This window comes from Marmota marmota, unplaced genomic scaffold (genome assembly GCF_001458135.2).
Source record: "Marmota marmota marmota unplaced genomic scaffold, marMar, whole genome shotgun sequence".
NCBI lineage: Eukaryota > Metazoa > Chordata > Mammalia > Rodentia > Sciuridae > Marmota > Marmota marmota.
Genome location: NW_025999977.1, coordinates 22,741,275 through 22,767,964, shown reverse-complemented (window position 1 = coordinate 22,767,964; position 26,690 = coordinate 22,741,275). Strand labels below are relative to the sequence as shown.

Below are 26,690 nucleotides of genomic sequence, written 5' to 3'. Positions count from 1 at the left end.
TTTCTCCAAATGACTCTGCCCTCAGCCCCCATCACAGCATCTTAGTGGATGCCATTCATTATTTTTGGTGAAGGATTCTTTCCCAGTCTTCCTGTTTATTGGGTGATGGATGTACATGTGTGTGGGCCTGGATGTATTTGATTCCATATGTGGAACATGCCTCTAGGTTGTGGAAATATGGGTTTTTATTTTGTTTCTTCTTTTATAAATATTTCACATTTTCTGCGGTACAAACGGGGTAGTTCCTATTTTTGAAACCATAACTTCACCCAACAAGCACTGTTATTTTTTTTTTCAAGTTTATGAGTAAAAATGACTAAGGTTCCTGTTCTGAAGACGATGACCATAACACTCTATGAAAATGGTAAGAAGAGAGATGGCAGGGGATGCCTGGGAGCAAGAAAACAGGCCAGAAGGGCTTCCCAGAGGAGGTACCGCTACAGCAGGATAGTGAAGACAAGCAGGTGGAGGTGTTGGGGGACAGGGTCTGGACAGTGATGGGATCATGTGGATAAGAATTCCAGGGAGCATGTCTGGTATGAGAAGAGTCCCTGGGTAATCCCAGCACTTAAAGAGTTACAGCCTAAGGAGAAGGTGCCATTCATTTGGCAATGTTTATCTGGGGCCTTCTGTGGCCAGGCATTGTGCTAGGCCCTTGGGATTCATCAGTGATACAAAGTCCCCTGCCCTCATGAAGCTTACCTTGCAGCATTGAAGATGGGTACAAAACTATGAATAATATACAAGTACATATTGTGGCGTGATAGAAAATGTTACAGAAAATAGAACCCCTTCCTATCCCCGGCGAAACAAAACAACAACAAAACCAGAGCAGGCATAGGGGATGGGAGTGCTGAGGGGTGTGTGGGGGGGTAGGTTGTGGTCATTTTGTGGGGTGGATCAGGGCAGGTCATATTATGGAAGTGACTTTTTTAAATATTTATTTTTTAGGTGTAGATGGACACAACACAATGCCTTTTATTTTTTTTTTAGGTGGTGCTGAGGATCAAACCCGGGTCCCGCCCTTGCTAGGCGGGCACTCTACCACTGAGCCACAATCCCAGCCCTAGAAGTGACAATTTGATGAAGGACTGGAAGCAGGTGACATTTTGGATAAGAGAGTCCCACTCAATGCCAGAGCAAAGGTCCTGAAGCAGAAGGGTCAGAGACACAGAAAAGGGGAAAAAGAAAGAAAATACTGCACAAAAGAAGAGTCAGGAATTGTCCCCCCTCCGCACACACTGTCTCTGGTGATACAGATGCCCCAGGGAGAAAACCTGTCACTCTTACTGATTTCAGCATGAAGGATAAACAGATAAACCAATGGTTTCATATATAAAAAGAAAGAAATATAATAAATATCCAAGAAAATTTCAAGCAACAATGGAGATGCTGAATATATTTGATAACTGTCTTTTTATTCCCTCTGTCAGAAGACTCTCATGTGATTCTCAAAGGAAATTAGATTATAAGAACAACCATCAACATTTTTAATAGCTCTGGACAGTGTGGAGTAAATCTCTATGTCTTATCTAATTTAGTCGTCACTATAACCCGGTAAAGACAATGTCATCATTGTCCCCATTTGGTAGATGAGGAAATTGAATCCATAAGAAATAATGTAGCTTACAGGACATGTAACTTCCTTGGATCTGAGCCGGCATTTGTCTCTCCCTTCTCAACTCCATCTCTCCAGCCTAAAATCTTTCAATGACAACAAGATAGCTGTTTAAGAAACAACAGTTTGTGTTTTGTACTTAGTATTTTACGGTCTCCATCCAGGGTTATCTGTTAGAATTTTTATGTGGCAGGATAAAAAAGCATGTCTGTCTGTGTGGAGGACAGTTGCAGAGGCAGGATCAGGGAGTCCAGTTCAAAGCTGCAGATGGCAAAGGTGGTGGGGTGGGCCCAGACCAGAGCCATAGCTGGAAGGGGCTAAAGAAGGGAGCCCAAAAACATCCACAAAACATGAGAGAATGAACCTCGAGGCTGTAGGTGGGTTGAGAAGAAAGGAAGGGGGCAGAAACCTCTAGAAGGGTCTAGTAAGAGGGAAACCTAACAGTTCCCCTGGGATTTGGCAACTGGGAGGAGGCCAGCCCAAGGCCTGACAAGAGGGGACACAACCTCATGGATGTCAGACTGCACAGTGGCTTCAGAAGGGGCTGAAGGGGAAGAAATGGACACAGGTAAGCCAGTGGACTTTGCAACCACTTCCTGGGGAGGACAAGGACACCGGCACAGGGGAATTGCTCAGGACGAGGATAGTCATGTGGCTTATTTTACCTCAGAAAGGTTGAGTACCCTGCCCATGTTTCAGGGTACAGTGGCCAAAAGATAGGCTCTGGAGTCAGGGCTTTGGGTCCAACCAGCCCCATTACTCACGGAGGCCTTTAGCAAACTACTCACTAGTCCTCGGTTTCCTCTTCTATCAATGGAGATAGTATGACCTCAAGGGTAGTCGAGAGTTAGATGGGCAGTTCGTGTACTTAGCTGAGTGTTTGGTGCAGAGCGAACCCTCAGTATCACAGCTCATCAGCTCACCGTCAGGTTAGGCACCCCACAAAAGGCAGGGTGGGGAAGAGGAGGCCTATCCGGGCAGGTCTCCATCGCTGCAGGAGACACGAACAACCATGAACGGCATGTCAGCTCCTCATGTGTGCCCTACATTAGGAAGATGTGCCAGCCATGAGGTGTGGTCTTATGCCAACGGGCTCGCATCTGGCCTGGGATGTGACAGGGCAGAGGCTCATCATCAGGGTTTGCGTGAGAGCCTGGCAACCATGAGCAGTGAGTCTCCTCTGGTGGGAACTTCAAATGCCATCTCTATATTTAGACTGGCAAGTCAGAAAACAGCAACCAGGGACCATGGTGTCCTTGCTCCCAAAAGAAATGTCTTCTCTATGATTAAATGTTATCCCTTCTTCCTTATGAAGGAATAGTAGAGAGATTTATTTCAAGACCATTTCTGTCTTCTGCAAAACTGAAAAAAGCCATTTTTGCCCATGAGCCAGGGGTGTGGTGGTGCATGTCTAGAATCCCAGTGACTCGGGAGGCTGAGGCAGGAGGATCATGGGTTTAGAGTCAGCCTCAGCAACTTAGTGAGACCCTAACAAAAAGTTCTTAGAAAAATTTTTTTAAAAGGGTGGGGATGTGGCTCAGTGGTTAAGTGCCCCTGGGTTCAATCCTTGGTACTTAAAAAAAAAAAAAAAAAGATCCATGAGATTGGGGCTGGGACAGAGCTCAGTCATAGAGATAGAGCATGTCCTTAGCAGGCACAAGACCCTAAGTTTGATCCCCAGGGGAAAAAAAATTCAAGATTCCTTCCTCCTGGAACTTGGTGTCTGAAGCATTGGTTTCCTAGGGTGCTTGTTCACTTACTTCCTCTATGGAACCCCGGGCTGGGCTCCCTTGTGCCCAGTTTGATGGTTCCAGTGGGAAGCCCAAGCCAGTGGAGCAATGGATTGCTGTTGTGCTGTGTCCCAGATATGATCCATCTCTCATTCCTTTTTCTTTTTTGTACTGGGGTTGAATCCAGGGGTACTTTACCACTGAGCTCTATCCCCAGTGCCTCCCCCTTTTTTTTGAGACAGGGTGACCCTAAGTTGCTGAGGCTGGCCTGGAACTTGTGATCCTCTTGCATCAGCTTCCCTAACAGCTGGGTTTACAGGCCTGTGCCACCAAGGCCAGCACCTAAACACCTGTCTTTTAAGCCATCCATTCAGGGTGCTGCTATGGCAGCCCAGCAGAGCCACAAGGCCTTGCTTGGCTGCAGAAGCCCCACAGACCTGCACCCTCTCTCATTTGTTTCTGCAGCAGCAGAGGCAGCAGGAAGCCCAGGATGCAAAGCTTAGTTCCTGAGCTCTGGTGGGGAGGCTGTGTTTATATTTATCCTGCTAACTGCAGGGGACTGTTTATACCCAGAGAAATAACCTCCTCTGAGAGATGGGGGCAGCCAAGCAACCAGCTGCTTCCACCAGTCTCTCTGGGCTCAGGTTCTCATGCCCCCCACCCCAGGCTTGTTCTGACGCTGGTCTCTTTACCCCCTCAGTGGGCTTGGGGTCCAGTCTTCCTGGAGACACATGGATTGTGCTGAGGCCAACTACCAAGGATTGAACTCAGGGGCACTCAACCACTAAGCCACATCCCCAGCCTGTTATTTTATTTTATTTTTTTTTTTGTATTTTATTTAGAGACAGGGACTCACTGAGTTGCTTAGCACCTCGCTGTTGCTGAGGTTGGCTTTGAACTTGTGATCCTCCTCTCTCAGCCTCCCGAGCAGCTGGGAAGGTTTTGCTTTTTAAAAATTAGTCTGCTCATACCTTAACAAGCTCTTAAATGCCTCTGCTGTCCATCCACCTTTCTTTCTTTTTTTTTGGAGGGGGGGTACTAGGGATTGAACTCAGGGGCATTTAACCACTGAGCCACATCCACAGCCCTTTTTTGTATTTAGAGACAGGGTCTCACTGAGTTGCTTAGCACCTCATTAAGTTGCTGAGGCTGGTTTTGAACTTGCAATCCTCCTGCCTCAGCCTCCCAAACTGCTGAGATTACAGGCGTGCGATACTGAGCTTGGCTTTACCTCTCTTTCTATGGGACAGGCTGTATGACCTCAGCAGATCACGAAGAACAAGACAGTTCTCCACTGTGACATAAGACACACAGACACCACGCACTGGCTTCTTGAGCTCATGGGGAGGGTGTCTCAGGGACAAAACCAGGACAGTCTTGGCCAGTGTCTCAGGACAGTCTTGGCCAGTGATACCTCCCTTTATCAAGGACTCACCCTGGGGGATGCTGGCACCGCTGCACATAAGCCCATCTTGGTGATGGGTCTCAGGCGTTGTTTGCTGCAAACAGCAGCTGGGAAAACCTTCCTTTCAGCCCTCCCCTCTCTGGCCCTAGTGATGGTCAACATCATTGTTCCCAGAGTCCTTATTAAAATACATGGGTCTTTTGTACTTTCCTGTCTGAGTAACTCGTAGAATGCAAAAGCTATAATTTCCCAGGATTTGTTTAACATGCCCTTTGTTGGTAAACGTGGGCTCAGTATGAGCACTCTGTAATTTTCTAGCTCCCTAAATGGACCCTCTGTAGCTAATATGTACCACGCACAAACACAATCCACCCCCCGGGGACTACCCAGTTACTCACATGGTCTTCACCAAAGCTCTCCTGAGTGGGTGCCCTGAGCTAGATTCTATGGGGGCTCTATTAATGCTTATGACACTCTGGTATATCCTCCCCAAGGAATACTATGTACCTGGTGTTATGGTTTACGGGGTGTCTTCCAAAAGCTCATGTGTGAGTCAATGCAAGAAACTTTGGAGGCGAGGTGACTGGGTTATGACAGCTTGACCTAATCAGTGCATTAATCCACTCGAATGGATTAACTGGGTGGTAACTGCAGGCAGACAGGTGGATAGGAAGAGATGGGCCACTGGGGGCGTGCCTTGGGGGTTTGTATTTTGTCCCTGGTGAGGAGAGCTTTCTCTCTCTGTTTCCTGATCCTCATGTCCTGAACTGCTTTCCCCCTTCATCATGCCTTCTGTCTTGATGTTCTGCCTTACCTCAGGCCCAGAGCAATGGAGTTGACTGTCTATGGAGTGAGACCTCTGAAACTGAGCCCCAAATAAACTTCTCTTCCTCTATGTTGTTCTTGCCGGGTCTTTTGGTCACAGTGGTGAAAAAGCTAATTAAAATACCTAGTAACAAGGATGCTTTAAAAAGTTCATTTCTACATTATATGTCAAAACAGGAAAAGAAAGACCCCAAATTTTTTATCCAGAAAGAAAGACTTAAAGGCAAATCTCTGTTGTATTATTTCAGTGGTAGAAATATGAGGCTTTCTCCCTTTCACTTCTTTGTGCTGCTCTCTTCTTAAAATGTTCTATAATAAGCACATATTATTCGAATGAACTAAACACTTTGTTATTAGTTTTTAAAGGCAGGGTCTAATAATCTGGGTGGGGAGGGAGGTAATACCTTCGAGAGGAGTTGGCAAGGAGGTGGTGGGGTTGGATTATCAATGGCAGAAGCCAAACGGAGCAGGAGGGCTCAAATGATCAGGTAGCTCTGCCGAGGAAGTGGCTCTGGAGTGCTTTGTGGACTTTGGATAGCGAAGGGGGAGGGAAGGACGGAAGGTAATTTGTGAATAAAGACCTGGAGGTGGATGGTACCAGGGCTGTGGACCTTGGCTAGAGTTGAGGCTGCAGCGAGAGCAACATTAGCTTTGCTGGGCTTGGAAAGGCTGGGGACAGTTTGTGAAACACAGAAAAGCAAAAGAGGGTCACCTGGAGGAAACCAGAGAGACTGCCATCAAGGAAGTCTGGACACAGATTGATGTCATTCCCAAAGCAGTCATTCACAAGCAGCTTTAGGTCTCTAAACTCCTCCACAGTCAGGCAGCACCAACATTGGGGGAGGGAGTGAGGACCAGCCATGGGATTGGGGCCACCTGGGTTAGGATCTCAGCTGCTACTTGTGAGCTCTTCGATCTCAGAAAGGCATTGAGTCCCTCTTCAGCTGTCTCCTCATCGGCACACGATGACATGCATCATTCCCCCTCCACAGGACAGCAGTGAGGACTAGAGCGCAGTGGGTAAAGCGTTTAGCATAGCGCCAGCACCTCGAATGCCCACCCCAGGTGTGACCAACGGAGAGCAAGAAGCAGAATTTCCAACATCAGAGGATAAGAAGGGATGGGGAAGAGGAGGTGGTAGAATAAAACCCCCAGACTGAAATTTTTGGGGAGCGTACCAGGGGCACTCAACCACTGAGCCACATCCCCAGCCCTATTTTGTATTTTATTTAGAGACAGGGTCTTACTGAGTTGCTTAGCACCTAGCTATTGCTGAGGCTGGCTTTGAACTCAGTGATCCTCCTACCTCAGCGTCCCAAGCCGCTAGGATTACAGGCGTTGGCCACTGTGCCTGGCCCCCAGACTTAATTTGATTTAACTTCCTTTGTTTTCTTTGGGCAAATAATTGGCTCTGGGCTGATGTCAGCTGACATCATCCATGAGTCCTTTGGGGAGGACGTCACCTGGCATTAATCTCCTGAGACAGAGACGGCTATGGACAGGGAAGAGCGGTCGGGAAGCAAGCTTCCTCAGTTCCTCAGGGAAGCCCCTCTTCCATTCATAAACCAACACCTTCCCAGGCCTGGAACTGTGGGTCCCAGCGATCTGGCTTGGACTCCTGTGGAAGCTGCAGTTACCGCAAAGGGGTGCGAATCTACTTGCTCACCCAGAGTTGTCCACTGCCTTAAATTTCTCCTGCATGTTTAAGCTGTTAATTTCCAATTACATGTAAGTGGTTTTATGATGAGAAAAGATGCACTCAAAGTGCTATTGAATTAATTCAGAAGACTTTGTGAGTCGATTGTATTTTTCCTGTTAATTAGTGGATACTAGAAGTACATATAACTTCTACCATCTGGTGCTGTGAAAATATTTGTAGCCTTTCTCTCTTGGGTGTTGTTTAGCATTAAACCCAGGGTCTCATGCTTGCTAGACAAGCACTCTATCACTGAGCGATGTCCCTAGTCCTACTTTTAGCTTTTAAAATGATGTTCACATTAGCTAGGTGCAGTGGCACATGCTTATAATCGCAGCACTTTGGGAGGTTGAGACAGGAGGATTGAAAGTTTAAGGCCATAAGCAACTTAGTGAGACCCTGTCTCAAAATAAAAAATAAAAATGTTAAATCCCCAATACAAAAAAAAAAAAAAATGTTACCTTTGAAAAGGTTGGGAGACTTGTGGTTGAAGATGATCATCTAATCACTTGAATTTATCTATTCTCCCTATTAAAATGATGATAAAAGAACATAAAGATGTAACCAGCATCTTTATTTTTATTTGTTTATTTTTATGTGATGCTGAGAATGAACATTTTGAAAGCTCTCCAGATGTTTCTAATGTGAAAATTAGACACAGAGAATGCATGGGAACCGCCACGTAGATAATGACTGACCACTCCACCTGGTGGCCCAAAGAGTAAGCTGGCAGTCCACAAGGCCACCTATGTGCACCAAGCTTCCGGGCAGAATTTCTGTTTTTAATTCCCCTACCCTACCCCAACACCTGCCTGCCTGCCTGCCTGGTTGAAACTGGGAGTCCTCTACCACTGAACTGCATCCCCAGCCTTTTTAATTTTTTAATGTTGAGACAGGGCCCCACTAAGTTGCTTAGGAACTCATTCAGTTACTTGTGATCCTTCTGCCTCAGGTTCCCGGTCACTGGGATTACAGGTGTGCACTACCATGCCCAGCTCATTTTAAATTCTTAAATGCAAATGGACAGCTATAGCCCAAACCCTGGAGGAAACCCTGCAACCCAGGTCTTTTGGATCTCTTGCTAGCTAAGCCTTCATCTTGAAGAGCTCTGAGACTCAGTCTTCAGATCTCATCTCTTGTGTCTGCCACAGTCACATGCTGGGTTCCAAACTTGACTGCAATTGGAATTATCCGGGGAGTTGTACAGCATGCTAATTTCTAAGTCCTGCCGCCAGAGAGGATGATGCAATTGGTTGGAGGAGTGTAGGGTGCAATCTGGGCATCAAGACTTAAAACCTTAGGGCTGGGGTTGTGGCTCAGTGGTAGAGTGCTTGCCTGGCATGTGTGAGGCACTGGGTTTGATTCTCAGCATCACATAAAAATAAATAAAGGTTCATCCATGACTAAAAATTACACATATGTTAAAAAAAAAAAGACTTTTAAAAAACTTGTCAGGCAAGGGCTTGGGACGTAGCTCAGTGGTAGAGCTCTTGTTTAACATGTGCAAGCCCCTGGGTTCTATCCCATGCACCACAAACCTTCCAGGGATGAGAACCGCTGCCTTAGCTGGTCTTGGAATGCTTTAAATAATGCTTACACAAGTGGTTCTCACCTGGCCCACATTAGAAACATCTGGAGAGCTTTCAAAATGTTCAGTTCCCAGGCTTGACCCCCAGAGATTCTGAGTGAATGAATGAGCCTTGGATGAGGCCTGAACATTGTTTTGTGTGTTTTTTACATTGCTTGGGTGATTTAAATACAGTGCTATAGCCATTATTAAGGTTACAAATCAGTGATCTATAAGCTGAATTTGCATTTTATTCCCGACCTACTCCTCGAGTTCTCAACTTGCATATCTAATTGGCATCCAGCTTGGAAGTTCAAGAATCATCTCAAAATTAAAATTCCCCAGCTGGGCGCAGTGGCACATGCCTGTAATCCCAGTGGCTTGGGAGGAAGAGACAGGAGGATCACAAGTTCAAAGCCAGCTTCAGCAACAGCAAGGTGTTAAGCAACTCAGTGAGACCCTCTCTCTAAATAAAATACAAAATAGGGCTGGGGATATGGCTCAATGGTTGAGTTCAATACCCAATACCAAAAAAAAAAAAAAAAAATCCTCAAACTGAGCTCTTGAATCTCAATGGCTCTCATTCCTCCTGCTCCTAGGTCCCACTTCAGCTTTCCCTCTCTCTAAACAGCAAATTCATTTTTCCAGTTTCATGGGTCAACATTATATTTTTATTTTTTTTCCCCAGTACTGGGGATTGAACCCATGCATTCGAGGCAAACTCTCTACCACTGAGTTATATCCCCAGATCTTGATTCTTTTCTTTCTCTCACTGCCCATATCTGATCCGTTAAAAAACCTTGCCACTCTACTTTCAAAATATCTCCAAGATCTAACCACACTCGTGCTTCAGGCTGGGAGGGAACTGAATGCAGTGCTCTCTCCCACCATAATCAACTAGAAAACTGGACAAAATCTGAGAGGGCTGGGTTGTAGCTCAGTGGTAGAGCCCTTGTCTAGCACGTGTGAGGCACTAGGTTTGATTCACGGCACCAAATAAAAAATAAAATAAAATAAAGGTGTCGTGTCCATCAACAACTAAAAAAAATATTTAAAAAAAAATCTATGAGATTATTCTTCCAATGATGGAAACAGGAAGCATAGAACTATGATCCCTGAGAGGAGGAAAATAAACAAGGTGGGCCCTACAACTGCTCTGGTTTTCTACCTGAAGGCAGGTTTCAGATGGTGACAGAGGGAGGGGACCTAAACAGTGCCTCATGTCGTCAGCCCAGCTGAATGGAGGAGACAGAGATTTGAGCTCAAGGAAGACAAGACCTGGAACCATCCTGGGAGTAGCATGCTGGAGAAGGAACTACCAAGAGAAAGCTCCAGAAATCTGCAGGGGTCCCCTTGAATCTTTGCAGGTGTCAGTAGAACTCCTCAGACCAGGAAAAAAAAAAACAACTTCCTGGAAAGAACAATTCTCAGAGCTCTCATGGGGCCAGGAGTCCCTTGAGTTTCCACCAGCTGAAGGTTGGGAAAGGTTTCACTGCAGACACAAGGCATCCAGTAGAGACCCCAGAAAGGGTGTGCCTGAACAGCCAGGCTGAACTGGTTCCAGAAAAAAGGCTCCTTTAGATCTGCCTTTAAAAAGATCAAAAGTAAGATCTGGGGTTGTGGCTCAGTGATAGAGGACTTACCTAACATGAGCAACCCTGGTTCAATCCCAAGTACCACAATAAATCCCTTAAAAATAAACCTGGTTCCTGATCGTAACTCAACAATCTGCCAGAACAAAGCCCAAACCTGAGGGCTGGGAATGCAGCTCTGTGGTAGAGTGCGTGCCTCGCATGCTTGAAGCCCTGGGTTAAACCCACAGTGAAACAAAACAAGACAACGAAACAAACAAAAGCCCAAGCCTATTCAAAGAAGCACAAACAATCCAGCAACAAGAATGTATATTCATAATGTTCTATTCTCCAATAACAAAATGGTCAGACCTGAGCCAGGCACAGTGGCACACACCTATAATCCCAGCATCTCTCAAGAGTTCAAAGCCAGCCTCAGCAAAAGTGAGGTGCTAAGCAACCCAGTGAGACCCTGTCTCTAAATAAAGTACAAAATAGGGCTGGGGATGTGGCTCAGTGGTCGAGTGCCCCTAAGTTCAATCCCTGGTACTCCGCTCCCCGCAAAAAAAGATCAGACTTGCATTTGGAACATATGACCCTCAAGAGAAAAAAGAATTAACAGAAACAAACCCAGAAAGGCCAGAGATTATAGGGAATGAGCAAGGACATTTAGATACTTGTTGTAAACATGCTCAAATTTAAGGAAAAAGATAAACATAATTAGGAGAGAAATGGAAAAAATAAAGAGCTAAATAGAATCTCTAGGGATGAAAAATATAACATCTGAAATGAATATTTTACTGGATGGGATTAACAACTAATGAGACTGTAGAAAAGACAGCAATAGAAAATATCTAAAATAGAGTGAGTTACAAAAAGACTGAGAAAAAGAAAGAAGCCTCAGCTACTACGGGGCACTATAAAATAGACCAACATATATGTAACTGGAACCCCAAAAGATCAGATCCTGTCACCCCTCTTCTTGGGGTCCTCTAGTGGCTCCTGTTTCACACAGGGCAAAATCCAAAGTCCTTGACCTACATGATCTAGTGTCTGGCAACTGCTCTGACTTCACATTTGAACACTGCTGCAATCACCATCCCAGCCACGCTAGCCTTCTGGCTGCTCCTGCTTAGGGACATGGTAGTTGACTGGGACCCTGTCCTCCCAGAAGGCCACATGGTTCACTCCCTTGTTCCGTCGAGTCTTCACACAAAGGTCATATCAGAGACACCCTTTCAGACCACCTTACCAAAAGTAGCACCCTCATTTCACTGCTCTATACTGTGAGGGACTTGTTTATGTGTTCATTGCTAAATCCTTTAGGATTTTTTTTTTTTTTGGTACCAGGGATTGAGCCCAGGGGTGCTTAAGTACTGAGGCACATCCCTAGCCCTTTTTACTTTTTATTTTGAGTCAGGGTCTCACTAAGTTGCTTAGGGTCTTGCTAAATAGCCAAGGCTGGCTTTGAACTTGTGATCATCCTCCCTCAGCCTCCAGAGTTACTGGGATTATAGGTGTGCTCCACCACAGCCAGCCTCCCTGAGGATTTTTAGCAGTTTCTGGCACCCAGTGGGCACCCAGTAAGTGTTCATTAAGTACACTGCTGAACAAGGGATTGTGTTTTCTGGATGTCAAATTGAAACACAGGGCCTGGTAAATGTTCTAGAAAATGTAGATGGGAGATCAGTAACTGTCTCTGTCTCCTCTCTGCATGGCCATACCTTAAAATTTTCTGGAGCGCTTTAGTTTTTAGACTCCTTGGTTCCCAAAACCATTTTGGTGCTGGATCTGGGGAAGGCAAGGTATTGGATTCAGGCTCAGCTCCAGCCACAGACTGCCCTATGCGTAGGTCTAAAGGGTTGAGAAGAGCCCTGAACGATGTGTCTCTCATGACAGTGGCCTCAAGGGGCAGCCTAGAAACATCCCAAGGAGCAGGGCTAGGGTCTTGCAGATGCTGGCTCTTTCCATCCTGTAACAGAGCAGCGGGGCCTCTCCCTTTAGGGTCTCTATCACCCGCTTCCTCCCTCTTCACTTCTCGGATGGGAGCAGGGTCAGGAGCTGGGCTAGAATTAATCAGAGTATCAGCTTGGAGTCTGCAGCGTGGGTGCCCTCCAGTCATAAACAGCTATAAAAGAAGAAGTTTTATGGAAAAAAACATTAAAAAGAAATAAAGTAGGGATTTAGAGGAAGGTGAAGGAGAGTGTAGGGACAAAGATGCCATGAATTAAGGCCATTGCTTGATGATCTTGCTACATAATATTCAGCCCCCAATGTCATCCCCACTCGCAGGACACAGAAGGCTGCCCTCGGGCGTTTCTGAGCAAGGAGGCGGCCTTGCCAAGCCCTGCCTTGGAAGAGGGGCTTCTGCCTCCAGCCCAGCCTGACTCTACTCCCCACCTCCCCTGGAGTTGCAGCGTCCTGTCTCTCGCGCCTTCATCTCCAGATGCATTGCTGAGACCCCAGGCTCACTGCCAGCCCCTTTCCCTGGCCCTTCACTTGTGACCTTGATGTCAAAAATGGAGGAATAAAAGAGTAAGAGGACCTAGAATTAGCCAAGGTCACATAGAGTCACTAGAGAGTGCTAATCAATAAATCATACACTGGCCCCCTGAAAACGTCATTAACTCCTTCTCTTCTGCTCATCTCTAAAGGCCACATGACCACCCCCCCCCAGCTCCTATCCCCAGTGTCCTCCACCCAATTCATTCTGCACTCAAAGATTCAGTATCTTGATTTGCCATATAAACCAAATAAACACCATTTATCCACCCTCAGTCTATTCCATCAGGGGTCTCCCCATGACTCTGTGATGTCCTCCCCACAATGTCACTGTGAAAAAGACCTTTTAGAGCTCTCAAATCTAATGAGCTCTTGGGTCCAGATTCTACTAGCTGTTCAAAGTGTGTACCCAGAACCTACAAAATAAATAACCACCAGGAGTTCAGGAGCCACTTAGAGCTCAGGAAGCAATACAGGTTGGCCATCCTCTTGAATGAGCTGGGAATCAGATTGCAATTTAAAGCTAAATAGACAAACAAAGTCCATGTTCCTCAAGGACTTACTACCAACAGAGATGTGTAAGCTCTTGACAAAATGAGGGGACAGCTGGCAGCGGGCTGATTTAAATGTTGGAGGTAAATGGCCAAGACAAAGGACAATTTAGGCTAACCAACTTGCCTGACATAATGGCATAACTACGTAGTGACTACACAGCCAGTACCCTTTCCTAAAACACTCTTCATCACATTATACCCCTGCTCAAGAACTTACAATGGCTCCCGATTGCTCCCATTTCAAATTGAAACATTTCTGCCTGCCCTTCAAGACCCTCCGATATGACCTCAATCTAGTAAGACAGTCTCGTGTCATGGTCCTGACTTCACACAGTTTCACCAGGCCTGGCAGATGGCATCGGGAGTAGGAAAGAAAAGATTTGCATCAAGCACCTTGGTCATGGTATAGCTTTGCAACTCACTGTGGGATCTCAGCCAAACTGTCTATTAATAAAAACTCGAGTCCACATTAGAGTGCTCGTTAAATACAACAGCCGGTATTCCACTATCTACATTCATTGTCTCCTATAATTTTCCCAATAACCAAGTGAGACAGTTGCTATTATTATTCCCATTTTATAGATGTTAAAACTAAAGCTTTGGAAGTTCATTCATTTATTCTACAAACACCTCATGGAGTAACATTTTTAGCTTTAGACATTGAAGCTTAAATGCAATTAGGAAGAAGTCAGCCATGCTATGACTCATGCAGGGGTGCTCCAAGGAGCAGGACAGCAAGTACAAATGCCCTGAGGTCTAATAAGAAGCCCACTGTGGCTGTTATGAATTGAGCAAAGAGGAAAGTAATACCAGGGCCTTGCAGGTCATGGCGAAGAGCCAGATTTCATGCAAGATCTTGGCTACTTTGTGGAAACAGGTTGTCAAGAAGGTAAGAGGAACCGTGTGAAGACATAAGAGTTGCCCCAGTTGACGATGACGGTGGTGGCCATAGTAGACTGGTAGTGATGGGCAGGGAGAGAAGCAGAGGGAATCAGAATGTGTTCTGCCAATTGAGCTGACGAGATTTGATGACGGATTCGATATAGAAGGTTAGAAGAAAGAGGAATCGAGACAAGTCTTTGTGTTGGCGACATTTATTGAGATGAAGATTGAGGGGGGAATAGTCAAGAGTGGGAGAGGGCTTTGAGTTACCTGGCTACACACAGAAGCCCTGGAGTGAATCCCTCGAAAACTGATGTTTCTTTTACAAAGTGAATCATCATCTGGTTTGTTAAGTGGAGGTTTTCATATTTTTACTTTTACTTAAACAGGTGCCTAGGTAGAGTTAAGAATCTTGGCCATTTACCCAAATTTACATTCTTTCCAAAAACTATCTCTGGAGCTCCTGTGCACCATGCCTGGTCCTAGGTGCTGAAAAACAGGCAGCAGAGAGACAGGGTCCTCGTTGTTCAGGAACCCAGATTTGGGCAAGAGAGGCAGATGCTAAACAGACAGCCACACAGGCAAGTATGTGCCATACAACAGGAAGTGGGTGGAGGTGGGGTGGGCACTGACGGGGTCCAGGCTCTGCAGTCCCAAGGTTTGTGCTGAAGTGCATAGTGCCCTCTTTCCTGCCTGTCGCCAGGGCGGCCAGACCTCTGACTTGATTGGCTCACATACTATCTCAGCTTCCACTCCTGGCCTTCCATTTTAGGGGAGAACCCAACAATCCCACACTGCCTGGTCTCCAACTGCACCCTTTCCCCCAGGAAGGGCCAAGCCACCAGCATGAGCAGAGTCTCGTGTTTTCCTTTCCCTTTCAGGCCTGGGCTGTCCCCGCAGCATTTCTGGCAGGTCCTGGTGATAGCAGCTAAACAGACTCACACAAGGTGCTCAGAATTCAGAACACTTGGCAGCAGGGAAAGAGACCGTGGCCATTTGGAACAGGTTGGGAGAAGTCATGCGGAGAGCAATTTGGAGTTTTGCGTTGGTCTCAACTGTAACTTTCCAGAAAGCTGGGACACCCAATTCCAATAAAAGCTTCCCCAAGTATTTCTGGAGGCATGGTGGAGGTGCTGGGCTGTGTGGGTGGGGGTGGCTTTTCTTGGTTTGTAGAATTGCACTTCTTACTGATAAAACTTCCATCAAATTTATGAACCTATGTCTAGTTTCCGAGGCTTGTGTCCTGGGCAGGTGAAGGGAGGTGGGACTGTGGGAGCTCTGAAGTAGAATTCACTGGGGTTGGGACTTATGGCCAAAGGATGCTGCAGATACCAGAGCCAGATAGGGAATCTAAGTCAGTGGGAGAAATGGGACCAGAAGCCAGTCCTCCTTGTTCAGAACTGAACTTTCCCGACCGCACCCTGGGGGTGTCAAAAGCTGAGGTATGGGATCGTCCGCTTCAGTTTTTGCTCCAGGAATTCTGGACTGGCCAAGCACCCTGCTGACTCAGAGAGCATGCTAGGCAGGGAAGCCCCAGAATAAATGAGCTGGCTGCCCTGCTACACCTCTGCCAGTCACCGAGAGATCATTAAACTAGTAGCCCAGCACAAGAGCCAGACACAGCCAGGCCCTTTGGTCACAGCGACAGGGAGTGGGGGCAGGGGGCTCTAGGAGGTTCCTGGAGACCTGCCTGGGCCCAGCTTAGCTGTTTCTCCAGCAGTCCAAGGTTTTCAGGCATTCCTTCGTTCCATCCATCCAACATAGGTTGATTAATCACCTACTTTGTGCCAAGCATGATGCTCCATGATTGACAGAAACTACCTCTGTGTTTTGACCACCTCCATTTCTAGACAGTGCCTACATCATGGTGGTCATTTGATGCATGGCTGTGGCTGCGATCATATTTTAAGTGTAGCAGCGATCAGCACTACTAAGACAGAGCTTCTGACCTGGAGGAAGAGAAGAAACTTCTTTTCTTGCACACCCACTATGTGTCAGGTCCCCTGCCAGCTTCCAACACACTTTATTTCACCGCACAGAAGTTTTTGTTAGAGCTGGAGGACCCTAGCAGCACCCTGGCTCCTGTCTCCAAAGGGGCTGTGTGCTGCAGCACATGTCTGGGGCAGTAAGAAGGACTTCATAGCGGGACCCTCGCTAGGGGCTCCATTTGATCTGGGCCTTGAAGATCAAGTTGAGCAGGTGGAAAACGGGGAGAAAGAAAAGGGCAATGCAAGTGGAGAGAACAGCATGAGCAGCAGCCCAGGAGCTCAAGGGGCCTGGAGAGCAAGTGCAAGGGCCATGGGTAAGAATGGGGGGATTGAGGGGCTGGGGTTGTGCCTCAGGGGAAAAGTGCTCGCCTAGTATGTATGAGGCACTGGGTTCGATCCTCAGCACCACATAAAAACTAAATAAAGGTATTGTGTCCACTAAGTGCTTTACAACTAAAGAATAAAACTTTTTTTTTTTTGAAGAATGGGGAGATTGAGGTACAATGAGGTGGGGTGGCCAGGAGTTAAGAATGGCTAGAGGGGGAACACTGGCAGATGCTTGGTTCCATGTATTCCCCAATGTCTGACAGGCTAGAACCTTGGGCAAAGCTTCCCTCAAACCAAGCAGCCTGTAGGAAGCTGGGTCCTGAGTTGGTCATGTCCTCAGACTTCCTCAGTGGTGGAGGAACTTCTCTGGTTATTGTTGTCTTCATGCCCCTTGCTGCTGTCCCAAGTGCAAAGATGCAGAACCTCAGGTCCTGGAGTCCCCCTGGGCAGGAACTGAGTGCAATGGGCTTCCAAAAATTCCCGTCAACACAAGCTTCCAGAATGCTGGTGAACTGTGCATACAGCACCATGCTGTCTGCTCAGCACCCTCCTCTCAGAGAAGCACTGGTTCTGTGAAGGATGGGAGGCAGGCAGCTCTCACTTCAGTGTAGCTACGGAGGCTGCAAAGGAGCACAGCACAGCCAGATCCCACAGTCCCCAAACTGTACTTCAGCCCTTGCTGAAACCACCTCCTCCCCCTCATCCACCAGCACAGCCCATACTAGGCTGAGGTTCTTTCTACTATGTAGTGCACAATTCAGGGCCATCAGAGAAAATCCTGGGCAGTCAGGAGCCCCAATCCTCTATTCTGCCATTGACTGATTTGCTGCATGATGCCAAGAAAGTCACTTAGCTTCTCTGAGCCTGTCTCTTCATCTGTGAAGGGGGATATCATCTTCTTTACAGTCTTAGGGTTTGGGGGAGGTTTCTTGGAAAACATAGATAAAAACAGTAGACTGGCCATAATGACACATGACATTAATGAGATTTATGTGTCAATGAGAGTGTTGCACCCTTCACTCCCGGAATGCAAGCTTGGCTGCTAGTGCAATAGTCTGGAAAAGGGAGAGGCCAGCAGGTCCTGCAGACTCTTCCTGCTCCAGGAGGCTCCTGATTGGAAATGAAGCCCTGGTGCTTTCTCCACCCACCAAGGGAGCTATGGTAGTCTGGGGTGAAGAGTGCAGCACCCTGATTCCCCAAGAGGCTCAGATACCCCTGGGAAACAAGGAGGGTGGGCAGGGCATGGCCAGGCAGGGCTCTGCTCTGGGGCTGGGGTGGGTTTGTGGTAGGAGGAGGCAGCAGAGGAGCACTGTTTTAACCTACCACTTGATCGATCTTGCAGTCATTTGCCAGATCTTCAAAGTTATTAAAAAGCACCACCATGTGAGGAATGATTAAGACACTGTAGCTGAGGACTCAAAGAAAATGCATTTTTAAAAAGCACCCTTCTGCCTGCATGATGATACATGACAACTCAAAAGGCTGAGACAGGAGGATCTCAAGTTCAAGGTCAATCTGGGCAACTTAGCAAGACCCTGTCTCAAAATAAAAAATAAAAATGGATTGGAAATGTAGCTACTGGCAAACTAACCCTTGGTTCAATTTTCAGAACCGCAGTTAAATAAATAAATAAACAAAATAAAATCAAATCACTCTTCTAGGCCAGTTATGTAACAGCATAGGACGGCAACAGTAGGAGAAACAGTGGCCAGAGTGCAGTGGATGCCACACTGCAGGAGTGGAGACCCGGAGGGCTCTGTGCAGGGTGGTGGGCTGCAGGGGATGAGGAGTGCTCTGGTCTCCCCCAGTACCGAGAGGCAGCACTCACAGGGTGTGTCCAGCTCTGGGACCTGATGCTCCTGCAGGTGTACCACGAAGGCCCACGTGGACTAGTTCCTCAGTCTTTAACCCAGTGGGACAAGAAGCATCATTATCTTCACTTCATAAAGGAGGAAAGTGAGGCGAGGAGTTCATTCCTCGCAGGAGCACAGAGCTTGTAAGGGGCAGAATCAGGCCTGGAACCCCAACAGGTAGGTGGCAGAGCTGGTGCCTCACAGTCCAGTCCACACTAGCCCAAACTGGGGTTCCCCAAGACATGACAGAAGCAGGGACGGAAGGGACCCAAGTGACCCCAGGCATTTCCCACTTTAGGGGAGTTAGAAACAGACCCAGTGGGTGGTGATGTATCCTGCCCAAAGCCACATCACTAGTGAGTGGCAAAGCCGGGTCTAGGTTCCCAGGTCCCAATCCACCATTGGTTCCCTACACCATGGCTCTAAAGTGTGGTCTGGGGCCCAACAGCCTGGACATTGCTGGAGCTCACGAGGAATGTGGAATTGCAGTTCCCGTCCTTGACCTACAGAACCTGCAGGGAGGTGCCAGGATCCCAGGTGATTCACCTGCATGCTATTTGGTTTGAGAAGCACTGATAATGCTACCCTTCCCTTTCAAGCCTGTAACTTCTGTTACTGGGAGTATAAAGACGCTGGATCTGGATATTGTAAAATCTGAAATTGCAAGATTCTGGACACTCTGTGGAAGTCACCTCGTGATGAATCCTCTGGGACCCAGAGGAAACAGATGGAGCAAATCCTTCAAAGGGTCCAGGCACACCTGTCACCAGGGACCTGCTAATGAGCCAGGAGCTAGAGATTGCCCAGGCCCAGGGAGGCGACACTCTCAGGAAGAGTCTAGATCATCCTCCACCACAGCTGGCCACTAGAGGGGGCCGAGTTGTCCTGAGGAAAGCACTAGACCTAGCAGTTGCTAGGGAGTAGCAGAGGTTAAGGCAGGACTTCTTGGGGCCAGAGTTCACGGCAGGAGTGGCAGACAACAGCTGGCCTGGGGGTGAGGGCTATGGGTTCCAATTCCCCCTTTCCCCTCCACCACCACCTCCCTGGGACTGTGATTTAGTGTTTCTCAATCCCATGGAAAGTATGGTGCTCCATAGCTTCAAACCCCAGCACTCCTCCCTATATAGAAAGTCGGATTCTGTATCCTCACTATCAGAAGCAGGGACCCTTCCCAGCACAGCCTCCGTGGGCTCCACACACACATTCTGTTTGCTGGGGGCTGGCCCATACCCCAGCTCCAGAGCCTGGGTAGGGCAGTGAGCTGGACAGTGGTAAGAAAGGGTAGTGGGAAGTTTAGGGAAAACCAGGGGTTGGACAACCCCAGAGCAGGCCAATGGCCTGTGGCTCTCTCCCAGTTCCTCTGAGTCTGAGACAGTCAAGTAAGGGGAGGGAAGTCCCACTTCAGTTGGCAGGAATGGGGCACTGAACTTTACCTCCAAACACAGACCCAAAGGCTGTCACCACAACCTTCAGATAGAGAAGCTTTGACGTAAGTCCACCTCCAGGTCACTTGGCTATGCTTCCCCTGGGCACCCCCACCCCACTCTCGGCAAGCTCTTTCCTTCCTTTACGTGCAGCCAAATGCCTGCCCCTCAGGACAACCTCAGCTGGATTCTGTACTTGTCTCCCTGTGTGAGAAGGTGTGAGGAAGTCATCTGTGTGTGTGTGAGGCCTGAGGAGGTGGGGTAGGGATTCATCTATCCCCACCTACATTGACAAAACACTTCTGGGGCAGGGTGGGAGCACAGGCTCTCATAATACCCTTCCTGCTTGCTGGGTAACATTGGGCAACCTCTCCCCCTCTCCAAACCTTGGGTAAAATGAAGAATGGGGGAAAATCAGCCCTCACTGGGCTGGTCTTGGAGGAGCTTTAGAAAAGACTTTTGGGAGTGGTTGGCATCTGAGGGGCTGCCCTGTTGTCAGGGCTCCAGCCCTCACCCCTACTCAGCAGCTCTGCCACTGTGTTTTCTATGATGGGCTGCTCTCTGGCTTTTGTTGGCAAAATGGTCTAAATGCTTGGGGGAAGTTCTGGGGGGCATTTTTATGGTGTTTCCAGTTGAAATACTTTAGGGGTGTACTTTTGCTCCATTGGGCCCAATTCAAGGTCATTCAATGCTGGGGTCCTTGGGCATAGTCAGGACTGAGTGGAAGGATGCTCCCCCTCAGCTGGCTTTGCCCAGGGGTAGTGGCAGACCATTCCTGGGAACAAGGGGACAGGAGAGGAGGAGCCGGGTACCCTTCCGTGTCTTAGTCTTGGATGGCCTGGCAGCTGCTCGAGTCTATTCCTCCTCCTTTCCCTTCTCCTCTCCCCTAAGCCTTCCTAATGGAAATAGCTCTCATTAAAGCCAACACCATAGGCTTGTTCAGGAGGCAGCTCTTCCCCTGGAATGGAGTGTGATCCTGGAGAAAACCTAGTGGATTTGTGGTCTGCTTCCATGCAGCAATTAACCGGGTAGCTGTCCAGTCTCTGATAGGCTTTGTAGAGGCAAAGGCTCAGCTTAGGAGAGACCAGACAGTCCCTTGCTCCAAAAGGGCTGAACATAAACACTGTGAAGACAGCAGTGCCCACTGACTCAGCAATTTCACTGCTGGAAACTCATCCCAAGGAGGAACTACAGAAAGAAAGGCAAATGCATAAAGATGATCACTGTGGCATTTCTCAAGATAGCCCTACACTGGGAACCACCCAGCTACCCAGCAGTAGGGGCAGTGAATTATAGAACATCAACTAGATGGAGTAGTATGCACCCACCAAAATCAGCATATGAAGGCCACATGGAAACATGGAACCAACATTGATAAAATGTTATAGAAAGGGAAGCAGCTCAGCTTAGCTCCCTTTCTTTTCCCTAAATAAAGGCGTGACAAGAAACTACCAGGGAACCTGAAGAAGTAAAAAGAGTTGTGTTAGGACAGTAGTCTAAGTGACTTGTTCTCTGATTCATTTAAATAATCACTGAGTGGGCTGGGGTTGTGGTTCAGAGGTAGAGCGCTCGCCTAGCATGTGTGAGGCACTGGATTCCATCCTCAGCACCATATAAAAATGAAACAAAGACATTGTGTCCACCTATAAGTAAAAAATAAATATATAAATAGAAAATCACTGAGTGTTTACCATGTTCTGGGTGCTGAGGATGGGGCAGTGGATGGAAATGCACTCCATCTCCAGCTTCAAATGCAATGTTTTTTCCTACATGGTCTTTGAGTCCGTCACATGATCTTTTGATAAACAAAGCAAACAAACAAACAACCCATTAATACTAGAAATAAGTCAGGAAAGGTGCTCCCTCCTTCTGGGCAAGGTATTTCATTCCAGGTATCAGAGCCATCTCCAGCTGGATTACATATATGTTATAAGAATCCCAAATGTAAATGTGAGAGTGACATTTCAGTCTTATAACATTTTAGTTTCCTCTGAAGGAAAAACATTTTTTTTCCCCCAGAAAAACCCATGTTAAAAAAGAGGAAAAAAGTTAGGACTTGTTACTAAGCTCATGGTTGAATAATTAAGTGCGCCTAATTCTGAAAGTAGCAAGCTAAATTATGCAGTGCCAAAAGTGACAACTCTCATACCTACACCATCCCGTCTATACCGGAGTGGTTTTAGCTTTACAGCTGAAAAGCATTGCCAGAAAACCTAATAAAAGGAAGCAAAAATATTTCTGTTTCTATCAAGCTGCCATTTGAGAAAGACTTTAAAATATGTTCTTCCCTATGTGTAAATCTGACAGCAGATGCATAATTAAAACCCCAGTGGAGAGCTTCTTTTTAATCTTTTCAAAGTAAACCAATAAAACATCCTTTAGGATGTGAAATGATGGATTAATACTCTTTGGATGGTTTTGAATATCTCTGAGGTGGAGTGATCTCTTTAAGAACATAGCTTAGAACCAGAGGAACACAAGCCACCGGCTTCATCTTTAGTTCATGCACTCACCGAAGATGCAGATAATGACATGCCAAAGGCCACACACTCATCTGCAAAGAGTTATGCTTGTCTTGGATGCTTGTTAATTGGAGGAATGAATGAATGGATTCATTCACATTAAAACAAACTTCATTTCAAGCCCCTGGGAATATGTCACATAGCTCAAATGGGAGAAATAATTACCCAGGATTTCAGTTCCATGTAAGCAATCAGTATGAATAATTTAGACCACAAAATGGATTTTTAATCTTGCTTGAACTAACTAGTCAGATTGACTTGTTCTTTTCTTTCTGGTACTAGAGATTGAAACCAGGGGCACTTTATCACCATCCTTTTTTATTTTTTATTTTGAGATAGGATCTCCCTAAGTTGCTTAGAGCCTTGCTAAATTGCTGAAGCTGGCCCTGATCTTGCAATCCTCCTGCCTCAGCCTCTCAGGTCACTGGGATTACAGGTTGCGCCACCATGCCTGGCCCTATGGAGGTTTCTAAACTGTCTGACCTGTAAAGCTAGAGGCTGTTGCTTGATCTGTAGTCCCAGCTACTTGGAAGCTTAAGGCAATAGGATTGCTAGTTCAAATCCAGCCTGGGCAACTTAGCCAGATCTTGCAAAAAAAAAAAAAAAAAAAAATTCTCTCCCTGACCTATAAGATCTGTGTGCTACTTCCAGTTTTATTGGGATTAATCAGTGGCTGGTCTGACCAACAGACCAGTCCTTGCCCTAGTGTCAGATACACAGACACAAACATTAAATACTTATATTAAATAGTCTCAAAAAAGAATGTTCCCATCAGTTATATGCATGAGATTGATGGAATATACAATGAATACTTTGGATTCAGGACCTAGGTAACCCCCTCATTAACTGTGTGACCTTAGACAAGTCCATTTACACGATGCCACATGGGCTTAAACCAAAAATGCCCTTACTCCAATTATCTTTAGTGAGGATGTCAACATTTGCTACCAATCCCACTGTACATGTTGGAATATACTTTAACTTTTGCCATATAAAATAAGCTTTAACCCTCTAAACTATGGTTCTGGGCTGGACAGACACAACACATGGTATTCATGGAATGAATGAAGTGTTCTCTATACAAAAGACTTGATGAATCATTTGGCAGGGTCTATACAACACAAAAAAGAAATATTCTATATTGATTAGACAATGTAAACAGTTGAACCAAATCATTTGGGTCCCCTGAATTCCACATTGCTGCATGAACTATACATACTGTGACGTTCACTGATCAAATAAAATTGAGTATGAACTAATTTTCCTCTTCATTGGATGAGGTGGCAGATACAGAATCCTGACTGTCCATGTGGACTGAGCTTTGAATCCATAAAAGGATCAGTAATAATAATGTATCTGAAGACTCGAACACTTAAGGGAAAGGAACTATGTAAGCAGAAGAGAAACTGACATATGTAGGTCTTTAATTAAATCTCAGGCTAGGTGTAGCTTATGGTAGAGCACTTACCTAGTGTGTGCAAGGGCCTGGGTTCAATCCCCAGCACTGGGGGAAAAAAAATCTCATCCAAGTGCATTTTTGCAAAAAGAAGGTTGAAATGATAATCATGCTAAATAGGAATTCAGCACAACTTATCTGACTGACTGAAGCAACCAACTGAAACCACTACCCAAGATTGCCACAGTGGGTGGATAGTGGGCAGAGATCCTGCTACTTGTGTGGCTGTGTTGGTCTCCCTGTAGAGGGCTAGTTCAATCCTGAGTGGTCCTGAGGCTGGTTTTAATGTTTCCCTGCAGATTTTGGAAGCAATGTGCTTGGTCATTCATAATGCGGCCACATGCTTCAGTGTAGCCCTCCTACACTGCTTGCCTACATCTCAAAACACAAATCAAAAAAGAGAACATTGTTCCTTTCCACTTGATGAAAGAATAGCCAATCCTGACAGTAGATTAAAGCCTGCATAGAACAAAATTCTAACATGCTGACTTGATTTTGTGCACAGAACTGAGAGAGAAGCTTAGAAGGCATGGCGGGGCTCAGAATCACTTCTTTCAGAGGGATGAAAGATTGATGGGAAGTCATCAGACAGAGATAGACCACAGGCCACTGGAATGGGTCATCCTATTTGCATGGACTCACAGCCCATATGGGAAGAGCACACTGCCAATAGCTTTCCTCTGGTCTACAGGGTTCCATTAGCAAGCTAGAGCATATCACCAGGGAAAAGATGATGTGACCACCCAACGTGTTCACAATTGTGCTTTTAGGTGGAAGAAAGCAAAAGGAAATGTTTACAAGAGGAAGAGCACAATTCAACGAGCTATGAATACATGATGTCATCCCCAGGACTAAGAATCTTTAGTACTTTTAAAGCACTTAAAAAAAACTCTAGTTGCTATAGCAACTTGATGCAGCTCTTAAAAGGGGATTTTTTGAGGGGGTCATTTTTTTTATCTTCAATCACCATAACAACATGATATAGCTTTTAAAAGGTATTTTTATCCAATTTGTGTATGCTTTGGACTCTGGCCATATTTGCCTTTTCTATTTAAAATAATCAAATCAAGCATGACACATGAAAAAAAATCATTGAAGACAAGGAAGCCCTTTCACAGACTTTACATATACACTCAGAGAGGCATTTCTTGCTGCTCATATCCTGCATGTGGATGCATCCTCTCTCCTTGCCTCCAAACAGCCACGCACTTGGCTTTCACTGATCAGTTTGTCCATGCCCCATGCTCTTAGATGGCATACCAAACCAGCCCAGAACCCACACAAAGAAGGTATGTCCATGAACTCCCTCTCTTCTCAGGTTCAGTAAGTACAGCCCCCTCCTCCAAAACTGCACCACCAAGAGGCAGTGCCTTGGATTGATAGTGTGACCAGCCATGGGCCTTCTCCCACCCTAGGACTCAAATAGGAGCTGGTGGCTCACACACCAAGTCTTGCAGAAGTGAAAAGCTTGGATTTATTCTATGCTCTGTACAAAGGAATCATTGGGGAGGAGGGATTGTGTTTCACATGATGCCCAGGGAAAGGAGTGGGTGGGGGAAAGTGAAGCAGGCAAGGGGCAAAGAGGTGGAGAAAGCAGCAGTGGTGGCTCCAGAATCTCTCCAGGAGGCGTTTGGAGCTGCAATCTAGCTAAAAAGGGAGGAATGGAGGCTCGCAGAAGTATCTGCACAACATTTTTCATAAGGTTGAGAAAACACGAACTGTTTATACTAAAAGTGGCAAGACGGGTAATAAAAAGTATAGCGGAATCGTCCCTGCTCCTGGCTACCCACTTGGCACCACTTCCGGTTGGAAAAAGTGGCAAGGGAAAAAAGAAAAAGACGCCAAGAAATTGGAGGAGAGGCCCGGGGTGTGGGGAGAAAATCAAAGAAGGAAGGAGTGTAGAGCCACCGGAGCTCAAGTCCTGGCCTCTGACTAACGGGCTTTTCACTGTGCGCGGGTGGGGAGTGTAAACTGCAGAAGTGGATGGGAAAGAGATCCAGGGAAAGTGATTCCGGGCCGGTGGTCACCCACCACCGGGTGAAAGCCGCTGAGAGGAAAACACGGGATAAAGGAAGAGAGTGAGAAAGAAGAGGAAATGAAAAAGCTGAGAGAGAAGGAGAAAAGGTGCTTATAAAATATCTGGGTGACGACACTGAGGTCTGCGGTGATGTGGGAATAGGAAGGAACTAATGGCACTTGACACATTCTCACAAATTCTCTTATAGAGGAGAAAATTGGGGCGCCCAGAGATTAGGATATGGAGCCTGCAAGCGCTAAAGCTCAGGCGACCAGGATCTGCCTGGCGCCTGAGTGAGGCTCTTCCCATTCAGCAACGCTATCAGGAGAGTCACCGCTGGGTGAATGCCGAAGATAGGCGGTTCAGGCCACCTTCTGCACCGAAAACCAGGAAAGAAGAGAGAGGAGCAGGAGAAGGGAGTTGGGCGGAGAGGAGAGGGCGAGACAAAAGTAGGCAATGGGGCACTGGAAGGGAAGGGAGGAGTCGCGGACAGAGCCCCAGAGCGATGGAAAGGGCAGCAAGTGAAAGCAGCACAGAAAAAAGAAGCGCGCGGTGCGCGCCGCTCACCTATGGTCGACACCACGGTGCCCACGAAGTAGAAGGCACCAGGGAAGTCCCAGCGCGGGCGCAGCGCGTCGGCTCGGACACCGGCGGCCAGCGCGGCCTCGTAGTGCCGGAGGAAGGCGCGCAGCTCCGGTAGCCCTCAGTCCCCTACCGGCGCCTGAATCCTCCTCCGTCTCTGTTCCGCAGCGT

General features: G+C 46.9%; 1 protein-coding gene across 1 annotated transcript in view; it reads right to left on the bottom strand.

Annotated features, from left to right (window-relative positions):
* The window catches only part of Kcnk12 (potassium two pore domain channel subfamily K member 12), a 45,281-nt gene that overhangs the window by 16,884 nt on the left and 1,707 nt on the right, over window positions 1-26,690 (bottom strand). The window contains 1 exon segment of the mRNA XM_048804942.1: window positions 26,505-26,639. Coding sequence (XP_048660899.1) covers window positions 26,505-26,639 — 135 coding nt within the window.